Consider the following 27,516-nt stretch of genomic DNA (forward strand, 5'->3'; position numbering starts at 1 on the left):
TGTGATCATCAGAAAGGGAAATGGAATAGAAATAGAAAGTGAAATTCCTGTTTTGGTTTCAAAATGCAAAGAAAAAGGAAGAAATGAATTATAGCACTAATTTCACTTGGCAGAGATAAGTATTCTTTCTTAAAAACAAGAGCTTCTTTCTCCATCTAGCAAAGCTGGCATTACTAAGACTATATCGGGACTCCGTCTTAATTCAAAGCCCACTGAGGAGAATGTAAGGGTTATTTTTTTAGATGTTTATGGCTTTTGTGTCAAGCTTTTAATTTTCTGTATGTGGACTGAAATGGTATCACTCACTGCACTGTTACTTGAAGTACACTGAATGAGTCAGTTTTGTGGTTTCCAAGGAATGTGTTATGCTTCTAGGAATTCAGTCTGGATATTTGGTCCCGCAGATATGGCCCATAACACGTATAGCCAGACTGCCAGTTCAGGAAATCACAAGTTTTACATAATGAGATCTAAAGCTGTGAATTATCTTTTACAGTTGTAAAGGAAATAGGTATTTGCACTGAACATTAAAGGTGGAAGTGAGAAAACAAAAGATCAGATAACAAGGGGAACACTGGAAGAGAAAGAAGAAACCCCGTCCCAGTTCAAAGTATTTGGCACTATTCAGGTGACAGCTGCTGTAGCGAACACTTAGTGATTATCTTGAGGAGAAAGAGCACATTTAGCTTCCTTTGTGGCATTGCAAATTCTCTTGCAAGACAGCTTGCTTGCTCAGCCACACCTTACATGTTAGCCTGTAAAACCCAAGATCTGCAACTGTCTATTGTTTCTTGAAAGATGGGCTAACTTGTACATGTTAGTAGTTAGGCACTCTTGAGTTTCACTTTCAGGTTAACACTGACATGAGTTGTCAGCATTTTATGATCTTTCCTATAAAAATTTTAAAAAGTTAAATCAGAAACTGCATTACTTTCTGAATTTACTGCAAACTCATTTATTTGATTTTAAGTATATCTAGTATTATCTGTACTAGATAAACACACAAACAGACAGGCAAACCATTTGCTTGCTCCTGAATATATTTTCAGGTATTCCTAATGTACATCATTACTGTAAATTATAATGACAAAGTTAAGCTCTCAAAAATAAGAAATTGCTAAAAAACATTGTTCATACTAGATAACTCTCCTTGAAATATCATTCATCTTGTACTATACAATTCTTGCTCCTTAAGATTTCACTTTTATTTTGTTCAGAGTGGATTATGTTTTAGAAATGAAAAAAAGATATAACAAATGGGACTGTTTTCTGAACTAAAAGTGGTTTTATTGTCATTTTTCATATACATTTGTGTATTTTTTTGAGGAAGAACAAAAAGAACAGCTAATTACTCCATGGAATCAAAATGACATTCCCAAGCACTTCCCAAAGGTCATCAGCAGTGTTGGATTTTGAAGAGTCACAAGGAAACCTCTGTAACGAGAACAACAAAAAAAAAAACTGGCTGAAGTAATATTGTGCCTTTTTATATGGATAAGCTACTGGAAAATAGCAAATTTCAAATAGTTTGCTAATCAACAGAGAAACTCAGGAATCCCAACTTAATTTCTGGGAGGACTGTGTGATTTTAGTTATGAACAGGTTATAAGCTTTTGTCTTGTTTTTCCAGATTCTTTCTTATCTTCTGTTCTGGCTCCTTGCTCCTGTCGATTCCTTCAGCTCCTGCTGATCCCATCACCCCCAGCTCTACATGGTTGCTTTTCTTATGTTTCTGTATCTCTGAAGCCTGACAGTCATGTATCGCTTCATCCCTTCCTGTTTCTCAAATCTTTTCATCTGTCAAGCTACCATTTCCTCCTTTGTCTCACTGCAAAGACTTTTCTGCTTCTCCTGAGTTCAGAGACAAACATCAGAGATGCTTCCAACTTCCCAGGACAGTGCAATGGAGGTGAGGTCCCAGATGTCTCTAGAAAGAATATGTATTAACTTTAGGATGATAATGCAAATATTGGTCATACAAAAATAATGAAGAGCAAATCCTTTGCAGTGAGAACGCAGACTCGGCGGAAATTTTGTTTTAAATATCTCAACAGGAAAGGTTTTTCCTTTCACACCTGACTGTGAAGTCTTGTACAAACTTTTACAGCAGTATTCCTGAGTAAGGACTGTGGAATGGATCCCAAGCACAAGCCATAAGTGAATGGATCTTTTCTACACTCAGTTGTCTGTACAGCTACTCACCTGCTTATACCATATGAGAACATCTTTATTTTTCTTTTATCGTGTTCCATGGCACACTCAGCAGTTACTCTGGCTAACTCCTGCTCAAAGGCCTTTCACATATTGCACAACATACTTTAGAAGAGCAGCATCATCGTTTGATTCTCAGACTGTAAACATTAGAGAATAATTAATTTATCAGCTTCGTGGGCTCTCTTTCAAGAACAGTACTGTCAGGGTTGATTTTGAAACAAAAGCACAGTGACAGCTGTTCTTTTTTTCCTAAAAAAAAAAAAAAAGAAGAACCATCAAACTGGGGAGTTCTATTTAATTTTTTTCCTCCTTTTTCATTTGGAGAGCAGACTCTTATCCACCTCCACATTTTCTGCTTTATAGTAGGACAATGTAAAATCCTGCTATTGGGCCTCGTCCTAGCCTTAACACAGGAGATTTTCTCCATGTGAAAATTTTCCTTTTTGCACATAGTTAGAGCAACAGTCATTGCTTGGGCTTGGCTTCCCTCCTTTGCTTGCTTCTCTTTTTGAATAAACTCCAAATGTTTTTGCATCAACTCCAAATAGTCATAATCATGAATTATCCCAACCTCATCTATTAGAAAAAGCATCAGTTTGGGATCTTATCTCTGTTCTCTGCTTATACCTCTAAAATAAATATACCAGTCAAGATCTATTTCAAAACAGAGAAAACATCAGCTGAAATTCTTGCATAATCGCTTGATCCAATGTGCTTTAAGAAAAATACTGATCCTGAAACTTGTGACAGAATTGTAAAAGTCATCCATAGTTTGAGAGAAAGCAAGTCTGCTTTGCATTTGAGTGACAACTTGCCTCTCGTCTGCACTTGGCTGATGTACCTGATTGTGGTCTGGTCTTTATATAGCTCCTAAGCTTAGCAATGACGGTAAAAACTTACTACTGGTTGTTAGATCTGGCTGAAGCCGCTCTGTCCTTGCAGCACAGCGGATTGGTACGTGCTACTACAGCCTGTCCACATTTGAGCCACTTTTAGCTGCTGACATCAGCATGCATCAGAAGGGAAATGGTAATTACAGGCAGGCTATAGATAGTCATGAACAGCATCTTATCAGTGCTACAAGTATTTTCAAATGCTAAAAAACAAAACAAAAAAAAACCAAAACAACCCACCACCAAAGTGAACAAAAACCCAATAACCCAACCTGAAGACCCTGAGGATCTCACTAAGCTTTACCTCAGGCCAGACCTGGTCTCAGGGGGCATCCCAGGTTCTGAGCTTCTCTGTTAAAGCCATTTGTACAGAGGCTCAATCTACCCAGCACACAACCGCAGAGTGTGTAATCGCAGAAAACAGGGACTCTGTGGGAAAGGGAAACGCCAAACACTGCTCAGCCAAACGTGGGACTGCAGACTACGAGCAGGACATTCCATCAGTGACCGCTGCCTGATTCAAGTTTGTCACCAACCCTCACCCACAGGTAATTGTTTAAAGTGCTCTATCTGTGAGGAAAGCTTGAAAAATGCATAAATATTCATCGCAATACCTCTCAGGAGAAACATCTCCTTCAGCCCCTCATCTCCAGTGGACAAACGAAGGCCTGCCAAACAGCCTGAAGCCACCCAGCCAGCTGGAGACAGCACGCGGGGACTCTCAAGCACTGACTGCACTGCTAACATCCCGCAGGAGGCAACGGGAGCCCGCCAGGCCCCGGAGCAGCACCACAGCCCGGACTGAGCGGGGCGGCACCGCGCTCAGCCATTCCTCGCGGCCGCCGGCTGATTGACACCCGCCACGCCGAGCAGGCCCGAGGGGCCGGCCCATGGAGGGGACCGCCCCGCAGCAGCCGGCGCCGTGAGGCGGGCAGTGCCGGCCGGAGAGTGGTCGGTTTGTGAGGGGGCTGCTATGCTGCTTCACCTGGCGGCTGAGTTTGACCTGCAGAGGGACGTGGTGCCCTGGCTGGCGGCGCGGGGTTGGGCTGCGGCTCTAGGTAACGCTGCGCTGGCGGGCGCGGGGCAGCGCTGAGGAGAGCCCGCTCCTTCCCTCCCTCTCTTCCTCCGCTCCCAGCCGCCTCCGTGCGCTGCTCTCCGGCGGGCGGAGAAGCCGGGCCGGGCACGAGTCCCCGCGAGCCGCTCCCGGTGCGGCCTTCCCGCTTCTTCCGTCGGGGCCGGGCCGCCTCGGGGCCACAGGGGGCCAGGGAAATGGCGGCGGCGCAGTGCCCCCGTCCGAGCGGGGAGGGCGGCCGGACCGAGCTGTGTGGGCTGAGCTCGCCTGTCCCGCTGCTGTGTGGGGGCTGTGACGGCCCCGAGCTGCGCGGGCTGAGCCCGGCGGTGTGTGGGGGCGCTGCCCTCGCGTCAGTGCGGCTGAGGGTGCCGGAGGCGGCAGAGTCGGTGTCCTCAGAGCACTTCTCAGATCCGAAGGAGCTTATGTTGCTCCTCGCAGCTCGTTCGGTTCTTCACGCATAGCCCTTTCTTTCCCCTTTGTTCCAAAAAGAAGCTTAGCATGTGCCTCTTTCTTCTACCCCACAGCCCTTTCTGGGAAAGAAAGGAAAAAAAAACAACACAACACACAGCCAAAAATAAAACAACCAAAACCCCGCTTCTGTGTACGTGGTGAATAAGTGCTAATTAAAATCAGGTGAGGTGTTGGATGTCCCAGCAGGGTGAGAGAAGGAGGTTGGAAAAAGAGTGACTGTACTGTGTTTTTGGCCCTGTGGTATTGTGCTTGTGTTTGTTCTCATTTGTCTGCAAGGAAGCTGGTCAAGTTCTGCTTTTCAGAAACTGCTGGAAGCCTTCCTCTGTACATAGATTTGAACAGCATGATAACCGTGGCTGCAGTGGGAACACAGGGTTGTTGTGCACTGTGTCCAAGTCCCTTGATTGTTTTTAGTTAATTAGCTTATCTACCCCTTTAGGGGGCTGTAGTCCCATAGAAAACCTTTTTGGCTTTAAGTCAGTGTATCAGCTCCTTTGGCTTCATAAACCAAGTTGCTTCCCACGTTTCCAGTTACAAAATCTGTTAACATTTATTTCACATATACCAGAAAGTTTACTGAGGAGCAGTGAGGTATAGGGTTTCTGCTGAAGGGAGTTGAGGTAAAATTCTGAAAATCTCTGTAATCAATTAATCTCTGTGTTTTTTGTGGAGATAGCAGAAAGGTGCTCACCTGTGCTTGGGAAAGGGACAGACTTTTTGTTCAGTAAGTGTACATGATAATACAGAATCGGACTTCAGATTGGAAGGTGTGTCTGACCCAATAATAACGCTTCTGCATTGCATATTAACTTCTGTTTGTGTATACTCTTTCTTTCCCCTGAATTTGATGCTGATGTATTAGGAATGTGCACGTGGGAGGCTGGAATCTTTAAAGATTACTTTAAACATCACAGAAATACCTTTTTGCAGAAAGCCAGTTGTATTTAGGCATCCTGGTGCTTTTGTGTCAGTGATTTCAGATATTGTAGTTCTCCATATTTACTATTTTATTTCCTGAAGACTTGAAAGCCCTTTGATAGTGTGTGAGCATTCCTAATGGCCTGAGAGCTGGGAGTAGCTGTGATCAAGGGAGGGGAGTGGTAGGTGAAGAGAACCAGCCTAGCTCTCTTAATTCCACTCATTTTTGTATGATTTCCATATAATGGCTTTCAGGAAATCAAAACACGTTCTTTTGAGCATGTCAATAAGAGCTGTTTGCTGGGCAGGCAGGTTGGGTTGGCTTTGTTTGCAGCCCTTCATCTGCTAGGCGAAGGTGTGAGATGAGGAAGAAGTTGTAATTCTGCATGCAAAGCTTTACTGCAGGACTTTCCCAAGGCAGGGATCATTGCCACTTCTACTTTGGTTACATATTCCCACAGACAGTGTTCAGCGACGTGTAATTCGTATCAAACACCAAGCCAGTAGAAAGTGATGTATTGTTAAATATAGGCTGAGGATTTTCTGTCCTCCCACATCAAAATTGTTCACCTCTGAAAATGTTTCCGAACAGTTTTTTTTCTTACCACCACAATCTGTTCTAGCAAGGTTCATAGTATTAGGCTTGTGAAACTAAGTTTCTCGCTGCTTTCTCCAGTCAAGACTTTGTGGTAAGTGCAAAATGCTTGCCAAGAGTTGCAGAGAACTCTTCTTGTTCATACTTACATGCTACCTATATCTTAAAATTGAGGCCAGTCATGCAGCTCTCGGGCTTATTAAGAGCAAAATTTCCTCTTCTAATGCAAGTTCCAGCCAAGATAAACACACTTTTGGTGATTACAGTGATTACTGTACAAAGCAGAATCGGTATAAGATGCACTTTTGTCATCTGTGGTACGATATTATACTTTTTTTTTTTTTTCCCTCCCCCAGTGTTTTCCTTTCTCTTGTCCTGTACCACTTGATTCCCTTGTACCTGTAAATATATTGCATGTATATCTAGTTTGGTGTCGTGGCTCTTGTTTTTGTTGTAGAGCTGATCTCTGAAGGTGTAGTTTATTTCTAGGCATTCCTTAGGGAGCTGGGGTGGCTGACGCTTTTCCTCATGCTCCATCTATCTTCATATAGTGACCCTTCTGTTTTGAAGTTTATGAGATTAAATCATAGCATAAGAAATATTTGATCTGTTTTTTTTCAAAAGGTAGTAAATTTTGGCATGTATAAGTATACGACTGTAAACATGTACCGAATACCTTTGCTTGAAATATGTCTGTGTATGAGGAACTAACTCAAGTGAAAATCTTGTGCCTTTTGTTATAATTTCAGATACGTCTGAGAATTTGTCAGCACTTTACATTGTGAATGTTGAAAGAAATGGAAAAATTATTTATACCTGGAAGGTAAGTCTGTCATGGAGCTTTGTGAAAATATTCCTGAGAATATTGCTGTGTGTTTGCCTATACTTACTGGAGTCCTTGCACATGAATCTTTTTTTTTTTTCTTGCAAGAAGAACTAGAACATGAAAACTTGACTGATTACAACTTGGAGATTTGGGCAATGGGAAAATACCCATCTCCACTCAGACGAACATTAGGAGTAATGAAGTGGAGAGTAAAGCACTGACCTCATCAGGTTATAGGGTTTTTGCGGTTGATTTTTTGGGGCCAGAATCTCACCTTGAATGAAAAGCCATTTCCTTAACAGATAAACTCTTCATAAGCAGCATATTCTTTCACCCTGAGAATTTCTTAGGGACGTCTGACCACTAGATTCATATGCACTGCTTCAATTATACGTTAATGGGACTGAATATTTATGTAAAGATGCCATATCTGTAACTCTGCTACTACCTTTTTGTTGCTGTTGTTTCTTTAGGATGCATCTGTAGCGCTTTACTGCGTGTAGTCTCAAGCTGCCTTAGCTTATTTGATGTGTTGAAGTGCGAGAGCTATCCTTTTCATATTAAGTCAAAACTCATGTAGTTCCAAGAAATTTCTAAATGGTTTGGGAAGGTTTACCCTTGAGGAGACAAACTGTGGTTCTTTGCTGTGCAGCTCAGAGCAATCTGAAAACCCAGTTGTATTCTGGAGGGTCTTAGCTCTTGGAAAGCGCAAACTGGAGATGGCAGACTCCAGCAGAATAGAGCTGCTTTTCATTCCCCTCTGTCTCAGCTCTCCAGGGTTAAGGGAAGAGGCGAGGCCTTCATCAAGGTATAACAGACTTTAACTGTGGGTGGATGTTTCCTTTAGTACAAGCATAGGGAGGAGAGTCTGCAAGACAGTAATCATTAAAAACAATACTAAACAAAGTGTCAAGTTTTGCATTACTCAAAGTTATAAAGATTTAATGAAAGTGATCCATCGAACTCTCTGCAGGAGACCTGTGTTTGTGTGGCGTTGCTGCTTTCCAGCACCAGTGGTCTCTCGCACTAAGCTTTGAGTGACTCCTTCCTTTCTTGAGCTTTTGACAGAAGAGTCCAACTGCCTTGAGTGCTGTTTGAGCTTTTGGAGCTGGCAAAAGGGGTGAGATGTAGTTTGACACCCCATCTCAGGGTAGATGTCTGCTTGCAGTTTGAACTGCCGTTGTAGTTGGTGCAGATCTTTCGAAAACTGGAATTTAGAGAAATGGCCACCGGTAGTGTCCCACCTCCCACAGCCTTTGGGAGAAGGTGTATGAAGTGGAGAAGGTGGACAAATATTCACTAGACTCCACTGACTGAATTGGCCAAAGATGCAAAGGAGGATTCAAACGTGTAAATTTAGTTCCCTCAATCTGAAAGTGAAGCGCACGCAAGGAATTACTGACATGTTTGCTGTAGTTTCCTGATTTGAGGAATAAAGTGATCTCTGCAGCCAGTGTGGTATGAGTGGCTGGATGAGAAAGTCCCGGAGGTAAAGGTAGCAAAGTGCACAGCTGTGCTGCAGTTGTTACCTCTCATATATCAGTGCAAAGGGGATGCCACTGTTGCTGCTTTTCCTGTTCTTTTACCGCTACAATGTAGTCAGATCTTTCTCGTCTTGGGTGAGTCAGCCGGCAGAAGAACCAACACCTCGGTTCTTCCTTTATTGGGAAGATTGCTGACATAGTTTATTTGCTTCTACTGTAAGTGTGATCTGTTGGTAGTTTTTTTTATATGCGGTATGGGTAAGCTGAGATGCATCCTGGAGTGTTCTCACTAAGAACAAATGTATTTTAAGTCAGTACTGCATTAAATATGTGATGCTTCTCTCAGAGGAATTTGTTCATAGCGTGTGGTACACGTTTATTTCTTTGAGCAATAAAAATTCTGCTCATCAGCTGAAAGAGTTGGTACCCGCTGAGAGGCTATTGATGTTGGTGGCAATGAGGACATCCTCAGTTGTCTGCCTGCATGGGAACACATGGATGTGCCTGCCCCAAAGCTCAGGTCAGTCTGGGCTGGGTGGTTTGTGTATCGGAGGGAGCGCACGTATAGCAGCCCACTCTGTAGCTGCATAGCTCTCAGCCAATGACCTGAACAGACGGGGACCTGAGTTATTAATGCTGAGCCTTCTAAATTAGTTAAATTAGCTGCAGAAACAGCTTGGGATGGTGATACTTTAATGCAGGACTGAAATATTGGCACTGATTTTTTTCTCTCAAAATTGGAATGGTATTTCTAAAAAAGGAGTCTCTTCATGAGAAAAAAAACAAAAAGCAAGTGTTGGTGGGGTTGTGTCTGCAGTTGTCTTTTTACACTTTACTATTAACAAGGATTCAATCCAATTGTTTTCTTTACTGATACAGTCCATTGACAATGTATGCATACAATTTTGTGCCTCTGGATTTTACCTTTTAAAAGGAGTATCTGATGATATTTATAAAGAAAGGAAAAGAGTCTTGGTGTATGCATCTTTGTGAATGAGGAGTAGTTTTAGGCCCCAGTTTGACACTTCTTTTAGATTGTTTCAAGGTGTTCTAAGTGATAACCATTGATTGCTCTTTGCTATTTTGTTTTACTAATGAGTATCATCAAACTAGAAAGCTTACTTGGAGAAAACAGACTGCTTGTACTGTCTGCAGCTGTTTTTCTGTTTCCTTAAACTAACTTTGGAGAAATCACTGTTACTGTAACTACTAATTCAGGCAAACTACAGATCTTATTCTGTTCCTGAAGGCAGTTCAACCTCTCTTTTTTTCTCTCTCTCCCTGCTTTCTCTATAAACTATTTATAACTCATGAGCTACCACTGTTGCAAGAACAGCTTATGTGATCCTTTCCTCTAGGTTTCGTAGCAGCAAACTTTCAGTGACGTTGTTGGTGAGGACAGCGCACAAGCAAGGATGTAAACTAGAAACAGCTGCCCTGGCTTGTCCACCAGTAAACACAAATGGAAAACAACCTTTACCAAATAGAAGAAAATAAGTCCCATCCCTTAAAACCAGATAAAGGTGGAGAATGAGCTTTGTTGTCAGGCATGTTTTGGAGTATTGCACGATACCGTAGATTTAAAGTGTCTGTCTTTCCTGACATTGAAAGTTTTGAAAATTGGCTTAAAGGAAGATATCTATAACAGATATGCTTCTGTTTTGCAAAGCTGCAGCAAGAATCTTTGCAGAGAAGCTGATAGCAAGTGTATTAGCTTATGCACAGAAGTCAGCACTGACATAGTGCTGCTACCAGTCTTGTAAAGTGTATTTTTCAGTAGCGTAGTACAGTGGGTAAGAGTTTCAGACGCTTTTGGAAAGAATGGCTGTTTGTGAAATAACTTCCTTAATATTAAGTTAGTAGGCTTGAGGCTTGCATCTTAATATAAAGACATTTTGTTTTCCTTGTTTAAATTACAAGTCAGAGAATTTTGTCATTGCCGCAGCAGTAATGAGGTATTTGCAAATAGACCTTTGAGAAAGAGAATACTCACGCTTTTGTTTTAACATCACAAAACAAGATGCCATAGCTTTGTAAATAACCATAGATTTCTACTTTCTCCCCCCACCCCTCAAGCAGTAGTTAAAAACAAAGATGTTTACTGTTTGAGTACAAGGCTATGTAGATGGATGTAATTTCAGTTTAGTGCATGTACCTAGAGTACGCAAATGAATTTCAGCTTAATTTGAAATAGAGTGTATACTGCAGGGCAGAATTTAATTTTTTTAAATTAAAACATAGTTTGAAAATTTAAAGCATGGTAAAAAGTACCAGGAAGAAAGTTGTCTTCTGTAAAGTCTTAGGAGCGTCCAAAAGAAAATCATTGTATGTCTTTACCAATAAGCAGCAGGGTGATGGTGTAATTTGAGCTCATGAAATGTATTTAGCCGTTAAATAATTGTTTCCTAAGGTAGAGCTGAAATCCTTTTTCCAGCTTGCAGCCAGATCACTGGAACCTGTGTTTGATGATGTTTCTGTGCTCCATTTTGGAGCAGTGACCAAAGTGAGGTCTGGACTCCCAGCCTGCAATCTTCCTGGGGCCAGCGTAGATTCAGCTGAATGGTTTGGCTGTGTGACTGGTGCCACGCTCAGGGTTTTGGGTTCTGTGATCTCAGATGCACCTTTTAAAGACCAAGCGTGTTCACACAGCATGGGGCACGCCTCACCAGGTGTGATCATTGGAAGTTCCCTTCCAATTCAAGCCATCCTGTGATCCCCTTTCGTTCTTATAGAGTTATCTCTTCCTTGCCATACTGCCTATAACTAAAAACAGCTGAGAACCGAAGTGAGAGGGGGGCATGTGTCATATGGCACAGCTTGTGGGCAGTGGATTGGCTGTGTTTCAGCTTTGTCCCATGTGTTAATTCTAAAACAGGAAAAAAAAAGTCATTGTTCTCATTCTTGCCTCCTCTTCTTGGAATGAGACAATTAACTGCCAGGGAAGTGTAAGTGGATGTATGTCAGTGAAAGGGGAGAAAAAAGAGGAGAGAGGGGTATGAAAAAAATCACCAAAAATTGTGTTAAAAATTTTATGTGCATTGTCAGTGTTAATTGTTTTCATCCATAGGGAAATGAGAGAAATACTCATATTGGATTGCATGACCTTCAAACTAAAGAAAATGAGGTGAGACCAATACTTTTGCCTGGTGGGGACAGCGCTGTAGCATTTTGCATTTTGATGCCTTACAACACAGTATGTTATGTCCATAAGGAATTTTAGGTTTGTTTGAAACAGAGGAGAGAATGGAAAGGTTCTCAAATTATGCTCAGTACTATTAAGATTAAAGAACCTCTGAATGACTTGAGCAGTACAGCGTCATGCCTTCAGTCTTTATTTCTGTACAACTAACTGAAGACCTCTCCTTGCTCTGAGCGTATGTCCTTAAAAGTAAATGTTTTTCTGATTTGTTATGTGTACCTCTTCGGTCTGTCTGTGCTTCCATTTATGAGAAATGGTTCTAAAATGGAAAGTACTGCAGTTGAGTGGTTGGAACCATGATGGTGGTCCCTCGCAGATGTCCCCGTAACGGTACGAAATAGGTGACATTTCTTATTAATGTAAAAGTTTGCTGTGCAGCTCCAGTGGCAACATGGAGCTCAAAAGAGCTAGTAAGAAACAAACAAATGAGGTAAAGAAGTGGTACAATTGAGGCTTAAAATGTGGTTCTTCTGGCCTTGGAATTATTTGCTTTTGAAATAAAAAAAGATGTACTGGGTAGCAATGTTTTCCTAGGGAGGAGTAATTAAAGATTTTCTTTATGTAGCTAAAATATAATTTATCATTAATGTATCTCTCTATAGCATCTCTATACGTTTGAGAAAGATCTACGCATAATCAGTTGTTCAATCAACAGTGAGAGGACATTACTGGGTAAATATGTTTCATCAATTTTTTTTGTATGGCAAAGATGATTGAGTTTAGTAGTACGTTGCATTTGTGTCTAGAATTACTTCAGTCTGTTTTGAACCATATGTTGCTCACCGCAGTCTGTGCGTTTGAATGGATGCATCACCAAAGACTGTAGTTGATGTACAATCAGTACAGCTGTTGTTTTTGCTGTTTTATTGAAACAAAAATCTAAAATACCCTTTGTTCACTTCCCTCGCTTGCATTTATATACACCTCCTACATGTAGTGGAGCTCCTACTCGTCCTTAAAATACAGATTTTTTTTTTGGTATAAGTTTTGTGATATTTATTCTCCAAGAATGTTCAATAAGATTAATAGCAAATATGCATGGTTGCTGTGTTTTTTCTCTTGCTTAGCGGTCAGCTTCCGTCAGTATACAGAAGAAGAAAGAGCGACTCAGCTATTACAGTCAGGTAGTGCAAGTGCATTGTTTTAAACTGTTAGAAGTATTTTTTTTCCTTACTTTTTCTATTTTCCTTTTTTTATTACTTCTCCCTTAGCAATAAAATTGTGTATTGTAAGAAAAGAAAGTTACCTGAAACTTGTTCTTTTTGCAGCATCCAAGTATTTAACCTTGTTAATTGAAATTCATCCCATTAATAATGTGAGAGTCCTGAAGGCTGTGGATAGCTGTGTTCGAGTACAGGTAAATCATTCAAATAGTCTAAATACAAACTTTTAAAATTTACTGTAAAAAAGTGATTGAGTGCAGAAATGTCTCCTGTTTCTTGGAACTGTTATAGAGATAGCATGCCAGTGTTTTCATAAATCTGAAAAGATGAGAAACATCATAAAATGTTTGAGATAGAATGTTTCTCTTACCGTGAAGCCTACTTCTTTTTTTAACCTGGCTCTCCAATCCACCTAAGCCTTCAGTAATAGTGACTGATAACTCATAGTCTGTAATAATAGATCTTTTTATTAATTGAATATCATGGCATGTGCTTGGCTTTATTTAAACATATATAACTGTTTGGCTAAATAAGTATTTTAGGTAAGTGTTGTAAACAACTTTGGTTATTTACTTACTTCTGTGAAACTTCCTGTATAGTTTCTTTATCCAGGGGAAGACAGAAATACTTCTACCGAAAGTCATCTTTTGCTCATTTCAGAAGATAAATGTGAGTTAATATTTTTGAGAGTACGTTGTCATTTTTTTTTACTTTAAGGTGATCGTTGTGGGTTATCTTTTCGTAACATTTATTGGGGGGAAAAAAAACATTGAAAATAAGGTTAACCATTCTAGGTATCCTGAATGTCTTTGAAAACCTGTGTGCTTCAATGAGTTTTTTTTCAGCATTAGCAGAATGACCAACTTTGCATTTTTTTTTCCTTAGTTCATGCATTCATCAGTCATCTTAATTTTTAGAAAAGCTGAATTAGACTTTTGTAGCTGTTTGTATACATTCAGAGCAGCCCAGTTCATTATGACAAATGGTTTCTGATTTAATAGCATAACAAACGGGATAAAAAAGGGACAAAAGTGCCTTGCATTCAGCCAACTTTACATGTTCAGCCTCACGTAGTGGGAATTTCACCCTGATGAGGGTGAGCGGATAGAGGGGGACACTTGCAAAAGGCAGTTCATCCCTCTTACCTTTACTTTCTATCAAAGAATGAGATGGCTTTTCCCATCTTTTTGGAGAGACCCATCTTTGGTACTAAGCTAGATCCCAACTATAGGTAGCTGGAGTTATGTAGGCAGAGTTCCTCTCATTATCCATTCACATGGTACTTTGAACTTTATCAGTCCCTTTTATAACGTCAATGGGATGAATTTGGAATCCCTCACAATGAGCAGCCTACCAGTAACAGTTTGGAGTTCGGCATGGGAAAGGCTTGGGAGGTGGTAATCCTGCTAGGAAGTGAAACAGGGCTGGGGACTTTCCCTGCAAGCCCACTGCTTGGTTTGGTTTGGCATGTTGCATTTAGTGCTCTTTGAATGGTGCTGCGCTGAGGTGAGCGGAGGCCTACTTCCAGTGGCTGGTATGGCTGCCACCGCCCGCTCTTAGGAAGGGAGGAGTCCAGGTCTCTGCATAGATGCCTGTGTTCACACATCACTTATTTTATTTCCTCTTGCACTGAGTTGAACTTTCCTGGGTCAAATGTGTTCTCATAGTGTTCTAAGAGATGAGATGAATTAACTATATAAAAACATATAAAAATGAATGTCTTTAAAGGAATGTCTTGTGTTGTTTTTAAAGATATTGAACAATTTGATATTCACGTTGTTGCAGAAGAGGAACACAAAGTGGTAAGTCTTGAAAAATCTGGAGGTTTGAGGGCTTTTTTGTTTTAATTGAAAGTTTAAGTGTTTGGTTGTCTGGATGTTAGAATTCGGAAGAAGAAATAGTACATATTTATTTTTAAATCATTCAATATATTTGCAGAATCACCTTTCGAATTTTTCTTCTATATGCCCACGTGTCCCAGGAAAGAATTTATTTAAAACAAACCCTTAAAACCATAAGTACTGTGAATGTTCCAATCTCTTTTTTCACTGTAATCGTTATTTTTTTCATGTTTCAAACATCATTGCTTTTAGGGGAGGTGTATTTTGCATGGTAGTTGACAGTGGAATAACGAATGAGTGTAACCAGAAGAATCAGATAAATCTAGTGTCCTTCTTGCAGATCTGTGTTGTGTTGACATGAAATATCCCTCCATCTTTCAAAAGCACATTTGTACAGTCCTAAAAATTGTACAAAATTTTAGCTTTTACTCTGCTACCAGTACTCTCTGTCACGTGAGCAAGGTTTTAGTTAGAAATCCTTTTCAGAGCTAACGCATCTTCCCTAAATAGTTAATGTGGCTGGTTCTAAACTGACTGTGGTATTTCACTCTTCACCTCTTCTCTTTGATGAAGGGTGACATCTGTTTTTCTTCATGCACTTTGAGCAGCAAAAGTGGTGAATTTCTTGTAGTCAGGGATATCTCAGAATGTTTGACAGTTGGAATACACTGAAAACTGATCTTGAACTTGAGCATCTTGCATGCGGCAGAGGTGGTTCTGCTGCTGCTAACAAGTAGCATGTTCCCTTCAAGCACCATAGTATTTGAGCCCTTCTGTCATTGCTTTTCTCTTTAAAGGAAACTCAGTGTGTAATCATCGATACAGAACTGCTTGATGACCTCTAATGTTCTTTCTTTCCTTTTAGGTGATTCAGAACTCAGGTCAGCTTCCAAGAGCCAGAGTTGCAGATGATCTCATTTGGGCACAGTGGGATATGACAGAACAAAGACTCTTCTACATTGTTCCAAAGGTGAACTGAATGTCATTCCACTTTTTTTTTTTTGAGTGTATGGGGTAATAACAGCGTGAATTGGGTTTTCATTATAGCAGTCTGTCTTGTCAGTGTCCCAAAGAACTCAAATCAAAAGCGACACTTGCCTTAACTGCCGTTTGTCTGCATGCAAGAAGTCTGATAGTCTAAGTGGTTCCTATAAAGATTGGTGCATTTGATAGTTTTCTTTGCTTTAAAAAGGTCTTTTGTTCAAAAGGATCTAAACCTACTAAAAACTGGTCAGTATATTCCGTCTTTTCTACAGAGTTCATGTTTAGAAAGTACGTTGTGTGCAGACTTGTTAAGTACACCAAATGAGGACAAGTTCATGGCTAGAAATGCCCAAATTCTTCACTTTTTTTTCTTTTTGTTTTGACCGAAGGACTATTTGCACTTGATGTATTCTGTGTAAACGAAAATCTGCTTTTCTCACCTCTTAGCCACCAAAAATATGTGTTAGGAAATAACAGGAAGTGAACTGTGGTGGAGAAATGTATTCCTGGTTTGTTACTGAGATACCCTTTTTGAACTGACCAAAACCAGATACGGTTCCTTTTGTCTCAGAGGTGGCTGTGGAAAAGTATTTTTAACCTACTGGAGAAAGGGGGAGCGTGTATGAGACATGAGCTTCAAGTGGGGGCCCACGCAATTAGAGGTGATTGGTAGATAATGATCTAGGACAGGAAGGAAGTTTGTCAGAGTGTTATTGTGGGGGGTTATATGTGGTTTTATATCTTCTTTTGTCCCCTAATTTCTACAGATTTGTTAACAAAGAGGCATGTGTGTGGAACGCTGAGTTGTCCAGTCACTTCAGTTTGTGGGATATACTTAATTTTTTATTAATTACAAAACATATCCTCTTAATTGTAGGAGTCAAGGAGTACTTTAAAATGTGTCCAGTTTTACCCTGATGAAAATTTTAACTCAACAGTAAGTCATTAGTATTTTATTATATGATAGTTTTGAGTTGGTTGTAATTTTGTCTTCCAAGCACTAATAATGAGATCAATTTCAGTGTCTGTATAATCTCCAATAATAGACGTTTTGCAGAGGGAGACTGGTTTTGGATTTCCTTTTTGGGAGGGAGGATGTTTGTTCTTGTTTTAGATTATTTTCAAGAATATATTCCAATTCAGATTATGCCATAGTGAGGTAATTTCAGTGCTGTTACACAGCTACTGACCTAGAAGTAAGTAACATTCATTACGTTATGCTGATACTGTACTCAAGTGTTGAAAAGTGGGGTTATCAAACTCACTTGACAAAAACTGGACTACTGTGGCAGTTTTAGGGGAGAAGATCTGTTGCTATCGAAAGACAGAGATCAGAACATAAAAATTACAATTATTGAACATATAATTGTTAGTATACTTCTATCCCAGCAGCTGAAATTCGTTCTAATGCAAATTACTTGGAGTTGATAAAGATATTTTTAAAGAATCTCTTTTCAGATTGATTTTTGTGGTGGTGATTAGATAAATTTCTTTGTTAAAATGCTGAATCTGTTGGAACATGTGTGACACATTTCACTGGGATGAAGTATTAAGCATAGTTCAGTAATTGTACTGACTTCAGTAAATGACAGGTTCTTTATTTTGGTTAACAGCTGGAATCACAACTGGATATTTCTGTAAATGACACACGAGTAAAGTAAGTTTTTTTTGTTTTCCTTTTTATGTATGGTCTAATACTTTATAAACCTAGCTAAATTTACTGTTAGAACCACATATCTGTGTTTGGAGTTACCTACTTGGGCCTGGAACATAACAGTAACAGGAACACTGTGTCCAAACCTCTTATTTTCCTCAAGGATAACAGGAAAATTTAATTCAGCCCTTGAATGTTTCTTTGGTACTATTTATGAGAATAATTTTTCTGGAGAGTTAGCGATAGGTTAAGGAGTCCTTCTTCTGAGTATTTGGTACCTACTTAAAGGGATTTGTTTTGTTGTTGGCCATGCTGTAGTAGTGATGTTGAGATTCCTGTCAAGGGAAGCTCCCAGTTTTCAATTGTTGTGTTACATGTTTTACTGGGGAGTTAACCAGATTGGTAACTCCTTTTTATTGTCCATGAGGCAGTGCCTGTGTTCTTTTTATTCTCCAGCTTGCTGTTTCCAAGCAGCCTGCAGTTTCAAAGGCTAAGACTCATCTGATTCTGTGTCTGCAGCGCACATGAGTGCATTTGAGCTTGTCTCCTTGAAGCTTCCTTTGAAGTGAGGCAGATCTAGTCAGAATAGTCACTCAGTCACATACATCTCATCCTCATCTTTCTACACGCAGTTGAATTTATGTTCCAAAAGGGCCTGTGCTTCTTCATCAATAAAAAGGGAGGTGAAAGCTACAAGTTCAGATACCAACAACTGAAGGCAGTTGACTTACGTCCTGAACAGAACATCTCAGAAAGCTCAGTACAGTGCCACTGCACATGTAGGTTGCCCTAAATGAGCAATACATACTTTCGTAGTTAGTACTGAAAAAATCCAAGTCTTGTAAGAGCTTCAATACTACATATATACATATATTTTTATACATATTTGTGTGTATATATATATATATGTATATATATAAATTCTTGCAGAAAACCATATAGGAGCAAAATCACATTGGTTTCATTTCCCTCTGCCCCACCCAATCAATAAACCCCAAACCCCCCAAAATCCCTTAAATAAATAAAAAAGCCCAAAGCAGATGGACTGCAGTTTTCCATTGCATGTTCCATCTGGGAAACATGATACTTGTTTCTTTCAAAGACGAGAACGGGAACGTCATGGAACTGCATTAGGGGAGGAGGTTCAGACTGGGTATTAGGAATAAGTTCTCCAGTGGGTGTTCAGGCCCTGGAACAGGCTTCCAAAGGGCAGTGGTCACGGCCCCAAGCTGCTGGAGTTCAAGGAGTGTTTGGACAACCCTCACAGACATAGGGTTTGATTTTTAGGTAGGTCTGTGTGGTGCCAGAAATTTGACTCGATGATCTTTGTGGGTCTCTTCCAACTTGGGATGTTCTGTTATTCCATGAAAAGCCGTTAAAGTACAGCTAGCACAAGACTGAAAAAGAGTGTCATGGTAGCATAGGTTCCATGTGAGTGTGATTTTGTCCTTTCCTTTTCAAGTACATCCACTGAAATTGGTGTGCTTACTTGCAGATTTAAATGTAGCTTTAGAGGTATGTGAATGGTGCAGCTGGGCTGCAAAGTCTTCTGAGTTGTCAGGCATGATAAGTTACTGGATTTTTGATGCTTCATCAGAACTTACTTACATTTCTAAGTATAGGAATGGTTGGATTATACTGCAATAAGTGAATATGAAATCATGCAGTTGTATTAAAAAATAATTTCTACTAACAGTGCAGCCTTTTGTTTCTCTTTTCTAGCAACATTGAGATCATTGGTTGGAGCCTGATTTAACTTGCATTAGAGAATATTTGATTATAATTCAATAATATGTTTTCATTACATTATGACTGTTCTCATGGTCTTTGTGTTGTGATAAATCCCTGTGGATGAAGAACTGATTTATTTAGTGATCTTTGTTTGCTCACAGACTTGTGAATTTTGGATACGATGACTGTAAAGACCAAGATGTAGCATCTAAGTCTTTGAATCTTCAGGTTTTTACAAGTAAAGCAGGTAATGAATAAATACAAATATTGTCATATTACAACGATCTCAACGTGTAATTGTCATATAGTATAATCATAATTGATAACTAAGGCTTTCTTTGTAATACATTATATATATTTTTTAGTTGTTTTTTTTTTATACAAGTGTGAGACTTCTTTATTCCTTAGATTATACTTGACAGAAAACTGAGGAGAAGATGGCAGCTGTGCACTACTAGTTTATCGCTGAGTTTATTTACCCTCTGAAAGCTGCATAGGAAGTTGAGCTGAAGACTAACTTGGGTTTTATATATTAACAGTAAGAATAAAGCAGTCATCCAGGAATCTTCTGGTAGCCCAGCTCCAAAAAAACTGATGTAATGTGCACGTACAGCAAAACAGGTCCAAGCTTGTGATACTAAACTTAGTACGTGATACTCAGTGATTTAATATGTAAGTGTTGCTATGGTCCTTAAACCTTTAGGATTCGGGAGTCTCCCTGCATCCTAATGCATGTTATGAGTTGGTGGTTGTTTTCTTTTTTTATTAAATACTGGACTCAAGAGACATCTGTTCATCACAGATGCCTGCAATTTCAGTTTCTAAATTAGACCATACGGCCAAGCAGAGATGGTATATGATTAACCTTTAAATGGTCTGCAGAGTTAGATGGAGGTGCGATGTGTTGCACAAATGCTTTTGCATCTTGCTTTTTCAGGATGCTTTTATGCGCTCAGGTGAATTGCTGAGGTATTTCCTGGCTGTATTGAAGTGACTATTAATGCAAATAAAGTGAAATATAGTTTCCCTTTTTCTTACAAAGGCAGATAGTACAGTTAAAAAGATTAGAGGGAAGGAATTAGAGGTAAGAGAAAACCACATTTCCATCTATCAAATACAGGGTACATTAATTTTGTTCTGTTAGGACGACAAAGTATTTTTTTAGTCGCATTTCGTATACAAACTGCCTGTACAATAATGGAACAAGTTATTGATTTGTGTATACGTGTTTCTTTTTTAAGCTGCAGTTTGCTGAGGTTATTTTAGATTCAAGCACAACCTTGAAATTCAGTCTTCCTCCCTCTAGACAATTGTTTGATTACCCTAAAGTAGAATGTTTTTTTTTTCCAGCAGGGAACACCATATTTAAGTTCTTTGTGGAACCTTTCACAAGTTGAACATTGTGCTTAATGTAAAACATAATTTGGCAATTACACTTACCGAGTCACTTCATTGTATTTGGCTCTTCGCTGAATGTTGTTTGAAAGTGAGGATTACATTGTACAATTCGTTTTGAGTAATGACAATTTGGAACAAATGGTTTTGGTACTCAGATCTTATGTGGTTGTTGAAGGACAGTGCGGGTAATCACGCTGGAGTTCCCTTTTGTATTTCTCGTTTGTGGTAGTTTACAAGATGACTGCAGGCTCTTTGAGGCACGAACTATGCCCTCTGTGGAACTGCTAGCATGCTTCAACTGTTGATGCTGATATACCTATTTGTATCATTTAGATATCCCTGGCAGAGAATAATTGGCATAACTTCATAATGGAATATTCTGTGTAATTTCCCCTTTAATTGTTACTGACCACCACCAAGCTGAACTCAGAATGAAATCACTCTTTCTTTCTCAAAATTCTGCAGTAAAAGAAAAGTAGCCCTGTTCCTTAGCGCAAACAAGACAAAATGTCTCCAGATAAGATCTCCTATGTACTTCCAGATTAGCTGAGATCAAGCAGTTCTGGTCTCAGAATTAACTTTGTGTGTTCAGAGTTCAATTGTTATTTAAACAGCACTGGACTGTAAAGTTTTCTTTTAACACTTTAGAAGTACCTTTCAGTTGAGTTTGCTTGGTATTGAAAAAAATGCAGGAAGTAAGATGACATAAACTTGGAATTACTCTTACCTAAATTTACCTGCCTAAAAACTAAGCATCTGAACTATAATTGTGGAGAGAAATAGGCATCTCCAGAGGATGGTTGCTTCTATCTGTATTTCCTCTGTGGAGAGGAAGTCTAAATGAGAGATGTTTGGGTGGCTGAAGTTGGGTGAAGCAAGTCACTCCTGTGCCAGTACAACTAGGTAAACTAGTGCAGTGTCATCTTCAAATTGTGGAGCTCAAATGCCACGTGGAGAAATTTTTACAGCCTTACATCTGTTCTGCATGAACGAGAATCAGGAGTTTGAAGTTAAGGTTCCTACAGAAAACCATCTGTCTTCAAGTGTACTTTATGTGAGACTTACTGTTTCAGTGGTATGATGATTGTTTCTGAAGTGGCAGAGCTGTAGTTGTTTTCTTAATACTGCCAGATGCAGTAACTCACTGCTACCTAGAGTGTTAGTTTTAAATGCTGCTTTTTTCCTTTGTTGTGATTGAGGTATTCTTCCCCTTTTATTTCTGGAAAGATGAGAGTCTGTCCAAATATGTCTTCACGTGAGTCTTCTGACATTGTGGCATTCAGCTCCAGCTCATCTGTTTGCAATGGATTTTGAAATTGACAGTACAGACTTGGTTACGCAAAGGCAGAAAGCGTTTACCGTATAGGTGCAATAGGATGACAGAACAAGCCTTCCCTGCATCAATACACCCCAACTCTCATTTGCAAAGATCACTGGTAAGGATAAGAAAGGAATTTGTCTCATGTTCTCAGTCTTTGACTGCACTAATGGCACTGTCAAGACAGTATCAGATGTAATACTGCTTGGACAGTTGCTGATCTGAGACGTTTATGTTTTCATCTGTGTTAACGAAGCACCATTTGGTATTTCCTATTGTTTGTAGTTCAAGTTATTGATATTTGGACCAGTATCCTAGTGGTGAATATATACGTCTCATTAACAGTTGCTCATAGCCACTGTTTTTTGTGATCAACTTGCATATACACTCACTGACACTTCCGTCTGATCAAATAGACTTGCACAATTGTTGTACAATTTAGAGAACAACGTATACAGTAGCCTCCTGCTTGGAAGAAAGAAATTTGCAGTTGGAAGGGAGCTGCTGGTAGTAAATCAACATTGTGGGTTGCTGGAGCTCTTCCAGTCTTCCTCATGAGTCCTGATGCTGCTATTTTAAAAATTATGCATTCTCTGAGAGATGCCAAGTGCTCTGGCAGCATCCCCTGTCTGTATAAATGACTCAAATATGCAAGCAAAACTGTATCAAGTTTCCCAACAATATTCAGTCAGGTAAGAATAAAAAAAATGACACCTCAGGAAAGGATTTACCTTCCCCAGGAGTGTGGTGTGCTTCAGCTGTACCGTGGCTGTTGTCTGAAGTACTAGGCATTTAACCAAGTAGAATACCTTGGTAACTGTGCTTCTGTACTTGTGCTTTCTCTTTCATGTGCCTTTTTGTGTGTGAGTGTATTCCTTGTACATACAAGCCTTTATTTTTCACAAAAGAGTATTTGTTTATTGTTAATTTTATTTATTTGTTTTGTCCTAAGTGATAACATTTCAGCAAAGGTAAAAGAGCAAACAGTTGCAGTTGTCTTTCCCAACTGTACTGGGATAATGTGGTTAAGAAGCTGTTTCTGGTATGAATGCCAAAGGAGCTTGCCAAGCATTGGTGTAAATCAATTAAAGTTTTCATAAGAGATGGATGAAGGGCTACCACCCAACGCAATCAAAACAATCTGTCAGTTTGAATTAAGGTGGATGGAGTAGAGGGAACCATTCCTGCACAGAATACTGTACGTTGGCTGAAATAAATTTGAGGCAAACATTGACTTTTTTCCTAACAACAACAACAAAAAAAGGTGATAGCTCTTTGTACTGGAAAGGGAAGAAGTGACAACGATTTTTAGTGAGAAAGCTCTGCTAGCATACCATACTGCTGCCAATACGAAATTATTGTTTAGAAAATAAACAAAATATGTTTTGCTGTTTCCATGCATATTTGACAGTCCCTTAACAGAAAATATCTAGATATTGAGACAGGCTGCGGAGAAAAAGGCTCAGTCAGTTTTCTGGCTGCAAGCAAGGTTTCTACCGTGACAAGCTCTAAAAATGTGCTGCTTCTAAAAAGAGCTGGTCGTGTCAGAGCTCTGAATTCCACACTGCCACGCTGCCTCCTCCCTTCTCCCTTACTGTCTCTCACTAGGTAAATGATGGTTCGAGATATGTGGTGTATATTTCTGTAACCGTTACCTTTTTTGAGAGGTTGTTATTGTTAGTTTCTAATTTGAAACGGTCTTGCTTTAGTTTTGTGCTGTGTGAACGGTGGACCAGTCAATTTCCTTTTCCTTGTTGTCTTTTTAGGAGGATTGTGTGTGTGTTGTAGTCTCGCTTCGGATATTCCTGGGGAAATAACATACTCCATATATTTTTTACATAAAGGTAAGATTGACTTGTTAATTTATACTTACTTTATTTTGGAGAATGGCATTCTGCGGAAAGAGTGGCGGAATGCCTTGTGAAACAACCACCCACCAAAGTCTGCAGACAATAAACTGCTGTAGCTGATGTTTTAAAGACTGCAGCTGTGTTTGTCTGCAGACTCATCTTTCCTGCTGTAGACTTCCTGCCTGATGATGAGCGAATAGCTTCAAACTAGTGACTTCATGAGTGGTTATTAGTTGAGTCCCTTACTTCTAGCCAGATTTTTTTGACATGCTGAGCACAAACGACATCAATGAAATCTGTGGGAGCTGCAGGTGTGTTGTACTTACACCATAAGTCATTTGTATGGGAAACAGAACAAACAGAACTTAGCTTGAATGTCTGTTTAGTGTTCCAGTTCAGCGTGTCATTTTCACAGCAAGAGGTGCAACACCCACTGGTTTTAAGAACGGTAGTGATATTCCAGCTCTTAATTATAAAATCTGTCTTTTTCCCTTGAAAATAACAACATTATTGTGATCAGAGCATAAAACTTCTCATTGGCAAGATCTCTTTCTCATTTGATACATGGAGGAGAGAGGTTAATTATATCTGTAGTGAGAAGCTGCATAGTATGTGGTAACCATGTTCAAGTGGAAAACATGCTGCTTCTGCTTTACTTTCAGTTTTTGCTTTCTAGCGTCAGAAAACTTTCCATGAGTCTGTTGCACTAACATGTTGCTTTGCTGCTGGAATGTTGTGGGATTGGGCAAACTGCATTTTTGGGTTCTCAAAGGCATTAACAAATTGGAACAGTCCATTTTATTTGTGACAGTGCTCTGCATTATTGCTGCTGCTTATCGACAGCAAAGGACTGGCCTCTTTGGGTGCATGTGCTTCATGTGTAGCTGAAGTTGCACTTCTTGGAGTCAACCATGGCCCTTACACATCTGTATCTGTACTGGGAACAGTCATCTTTGTGGCCCTCCACTGGACTCCTTAGAAGGAAAGGCAGGAAATCCCTGTCTTTTTTGAGCTAGGGAGCCCAAGACTGGACACAGTACTCCACATGTAATTTCATCACGGCCAAGAAGAGGGGGAGGATCACCTCCCATTATGTGCACAATAAATACTTTATGTCACTCAATACTGAATAGCAAGTTAGCAAGCTATTAGCAGATTATCAGTCTTCCAAGATTAAAGTTTCAATAAGCTGGCTATTACTCATCCATATCTGTGGTGAGTAAGGAATCTCTCGACCTTGAGGAGTAACCTTGAGAGGCATCCCTGCTCCAGGGGAAGATCATGGCATGCAGACCGCTGCTGTGCAGGGATTGCTTAACAAGCTCTGGGCTATCCCCTGTTCTGGGAGTAAGATATCTGACTACTGGTCCTATCTGCATGCCAGCCATGTGTGGTGAGTGTATGCTGTCGCCCACAGAGCCACCCTGAGCCTGGCTCAGCAGTCACGACCTGACACATCCGTCACAGTCACGGCTGATGATTGTCATCCGAGCAGGGAGATGAATGAAAGGTCAGGTTAGGGAGGGCTGAGGGGAGGATGCTGCCCCTACTGGAGTCCCCTCAGTTTCTTGCTGTAGTATAAACACAAAAGTGATGCCACAGGTTCTTCAGTGCTGGTATTAGTTTGCATGTGTGTTCAGGCTGGCAAGCAGCAGAATAGGGCGGTGAAGTATGCTGATTCATTTCAAGCAAACTTCAGTTGGTATCTTGTATGAGAAGCTATTTCTCTTAGATAACCTTTCACCTTTAGCATCGATGTTGGTCTTGGAGATCTCTTTTTTTTTCTTCAGCAGAGAGAAAGCATATTTCTGTGCTATGATCACGAATAAAAATCTGTCCCCTTGATGAGTTGCTAAAGCATGGTTCATATTTTTCCTTGGTGGTCCTGTAGACTGTGGACCTATCTTACCTTGAACTTCCATACAGTATTAAGTAGCATCCTGATCATTACACCATTCAGCATTTAGGATGTCGCAGCATGAAGATCAGTCATTTTCTCCGTAGCTGTTTTAATCTCTAACTTTTTTGAGAGACTGAGAAAATTGAGGAGATGTCTGTCATTCCTACTGGGTGCCAGAGGAGGTTTGGTGCAAGCCTAGAATAAAACAAATGGTTGTGCTGATGAAAAGCCCATGCAAGCACAGAGGGTCTGAAATTTGCATATGTTTAAACAAATCTTGAAGTAAATGATAGCAATAGAACATGATCTAACTGGAAATTTTCTAAAACAATTGAAAGGTCACCAATATGTGAAACTCAACTATTTAAAGGATTTGGTGGTGTTTTTTTGTTGCTGTTAACAGGTTTTGTTTGTTTGTTTGTCTGCAGAGGGGGGTATCCTTACATGGGTTTACTCTGGGTTGGGATGCTTCTTTAAGCATGAACAACAGGCTGTGCAGTGTGTGGCCAGCTTCCTCACTCTGAAGAACCGTGTTGTGTGGGTGAAGGTCTACTAAGAATGCAGCAACTCTGTTTAGTATGAAGTAAATCCGTCTGTGCAGATAAGCCTGTAAAACAGTCTTGAAACATCACTGTTTGGGTATATTGACACTGCTCAAATTTTTATCTATAAAGTTATATATACTTGGCTTGTAACGGATGGTGTTTCTTATTTCCATTTATTTATTTATTTTTCACAGGTTATAGCAAAACTTTTACAGTTTCTCTAGAAAGACCAGAAACTCCTCAATTGAAGGAAGTGGCCTTTTTGAATCTTGGTAAGCTACTCGTGTTCCTTCCCTGCCTGCTATTGTCTGTCCCCAGTAGGGAGACAAAAGACTAAGCCTTTTCTAGAAGGAAAGAATTTTTTTTTTTCTGAAGTTTAAGTAGTTACGTTACTTGGCATTTGATGCTGCACTACCTCACTGTTAGTAAGCAACTTCCTCTGAAATTGATTCAGCTTCTGCTCAGGAGATCAGCTGCTGTGTTCTTGAGTGTCTCAAGCCTCTTGAAACCTACCTTGGAAGTCCAGATGTATTGCTAGTATTTCCTGTGCTAACACAACTGCAGCTTTTAATTAATTCCTTTCATATTTCCTAGATATAATCAATCCATAAAGGAAAAATGGGCTGAGAATCATGTGAAACATTCACTTATTTGCTTTAAGAGACTAAGTGCTAAATTGACCACTGTGATTTCTTTACATAGACTATTATGTGGCTGCTTATTTGCCTGGACAGTTCCTGCACCTCCTGAATATTCAGCATCCTGACCTACTGTGCCATAGTTTATTTCTGACAGGTATAGTACGACTGCTACTGAAATAGTTTTATTGTAGTAGAGGAAACTTGTTAAAATCTCTTTATAGGGAAGTTGCCTTCGGTCAAGACTTGCTTTATTGCACGGTGTTCTGAAGAAGGGAGACTGAAAAGTAAGAGTGATGTTTTGCCACTTTCCATTTCAAAAAGCATTACTGAAATGGCATTTCATACCTTATCTATTGCATACTTCTTGCTTATTATGAAATGGAAGGAGACCTTTCACTGAACTAGAAATTCTTTGCTTTAGTTTCATAGTTTCCCTTCCCCCATCTTTGCACATGCTTCTCAGTCCTCTGCTGTTCTCAAATTTCACATGGAGATGTAAATTTGATTTTACATTTCCTTCCTCCAATTGAGCTGCTCTAAATGTGTGTGTTTGGAGGATGTGGGGAAAGGAAATCTGTGTTTCCTTCACCTGATCAGGCTGATGCAATTTGATTTAGAGTCTCATCTGAGAGGCATGTTATTTCATTTCCAATAAACATATCTTTATGGGAAGAGTGTTATTTTTGGAAATGGAAGGCTTTTGTTTGGATACAGAAATCCATTCTTCTAATTGGGTGAAGGAAAGGTAAGTAATGAGGACTGGCACAGGGGTATCACATGGAGTTAATACTTGTTGTAAGTACCTGATTGAAAACTATT

At 39.9% G+C, this 27,516-nt stretch overlaps 1 protein-coding gene and 1 long non-coding RNA gene across 4 annotated transcripts in view; one reads left to right on the forward strand and one right to left on the reverse strand.

The window, feature by feature from the left end:
• LOC110392351 lies at positions 1,263-4,780 on the reverse strand. Of its 2 annotated transcripts, none has more exons than XR_002434319.1 (3): positions 4,093-4,780; positions 2,203-2,351; positions 1,263-1,434 (listed from the first exon to the last, which is right to left on the reverse strand). It is a non-coding gene; the product is annotated as an uncharacterized LOC110392351 (long non-coding RNA). The 2 variants fall into 2 exon arrangements; XR_002434320.1 differs by lacking the exon at positions 4,093-4,780 and adding an exon at positions 3,722-3,919.
• GSAP (gamma-secretase activating protein) overlaps positions 3,959-27,516 on the forward strand; it is a 45,550-nt gene continuing 21,992 nt past the window's right edge. For both annotated transcript variants that reach the window (XM_021384514.1, XM_021384515.1), the window contains exons 1-15: positions 3,959-4,165; positions 6,913-6,986; positions 11,541-11,597; positions 12,275-12,344; positions 12,740-12,796; positions 12,941-13,029; positions 13,435-13,504; positions 14,588-14,637; positions 15,542-15,646; positions 16,538-16,597; positions 17,274-17,317; positions 19,207-19,292; positions 23,528-23,605; positions 26,251-26,328; positions 26,759-26,851. In XM_021384514.1, coding sequence (XP_021240189.1) covers positions 4,081-4,165; positions 6,913-6,986; positions 11,541-11,597; positions 12,275-12,344; positions 12,740-12,796; positions 12,941-13,029; positions 13,435-13,504; positions 14,588-14,637; positions 15,542-15,646; positions 16,538-16,597; positions 17,274-17,317; positions 19,207-19,292; positions 23,528-23,605; positions 26,251-26,328; positions 26,759-26,851 — 1,096 coding nt within the window. In that variant the 5' untranslated portion in view covers positions 3,959-4,080. The remainder of the gene's footprint in view (positions 4,166-6,912; positions 6,987-11,540; positions 11,598-12,274; positions 12,345-12,739; positions 12,797-12,940; positions 13,030-13,434; positions 13,505-14,587; positions 14,638-15,541; positions 15,647-16,537; positions 16,598-17,273; positions 17,318-19,206; positions 19,293-23,527; positions 23,606-26,250; positions 26,329-26,758; positions 26,852-27,516) is intronic.

The sequence above is a fragment of the Numida meleagris genome, chromosome 1, assembly GCF_002078875.1.
Source record: "Numida meleagris isolate 19003 breed g44 Domestic line chromosome 1, NumMel1.0, whole genome shotgun sequence".
NCBI classification, from domain to species: domain Eukaryota; kingdom Metazoa; phylum Chordata; class Aves; order Galliformes; family Numididae; genus Numida; species Numida meleagris.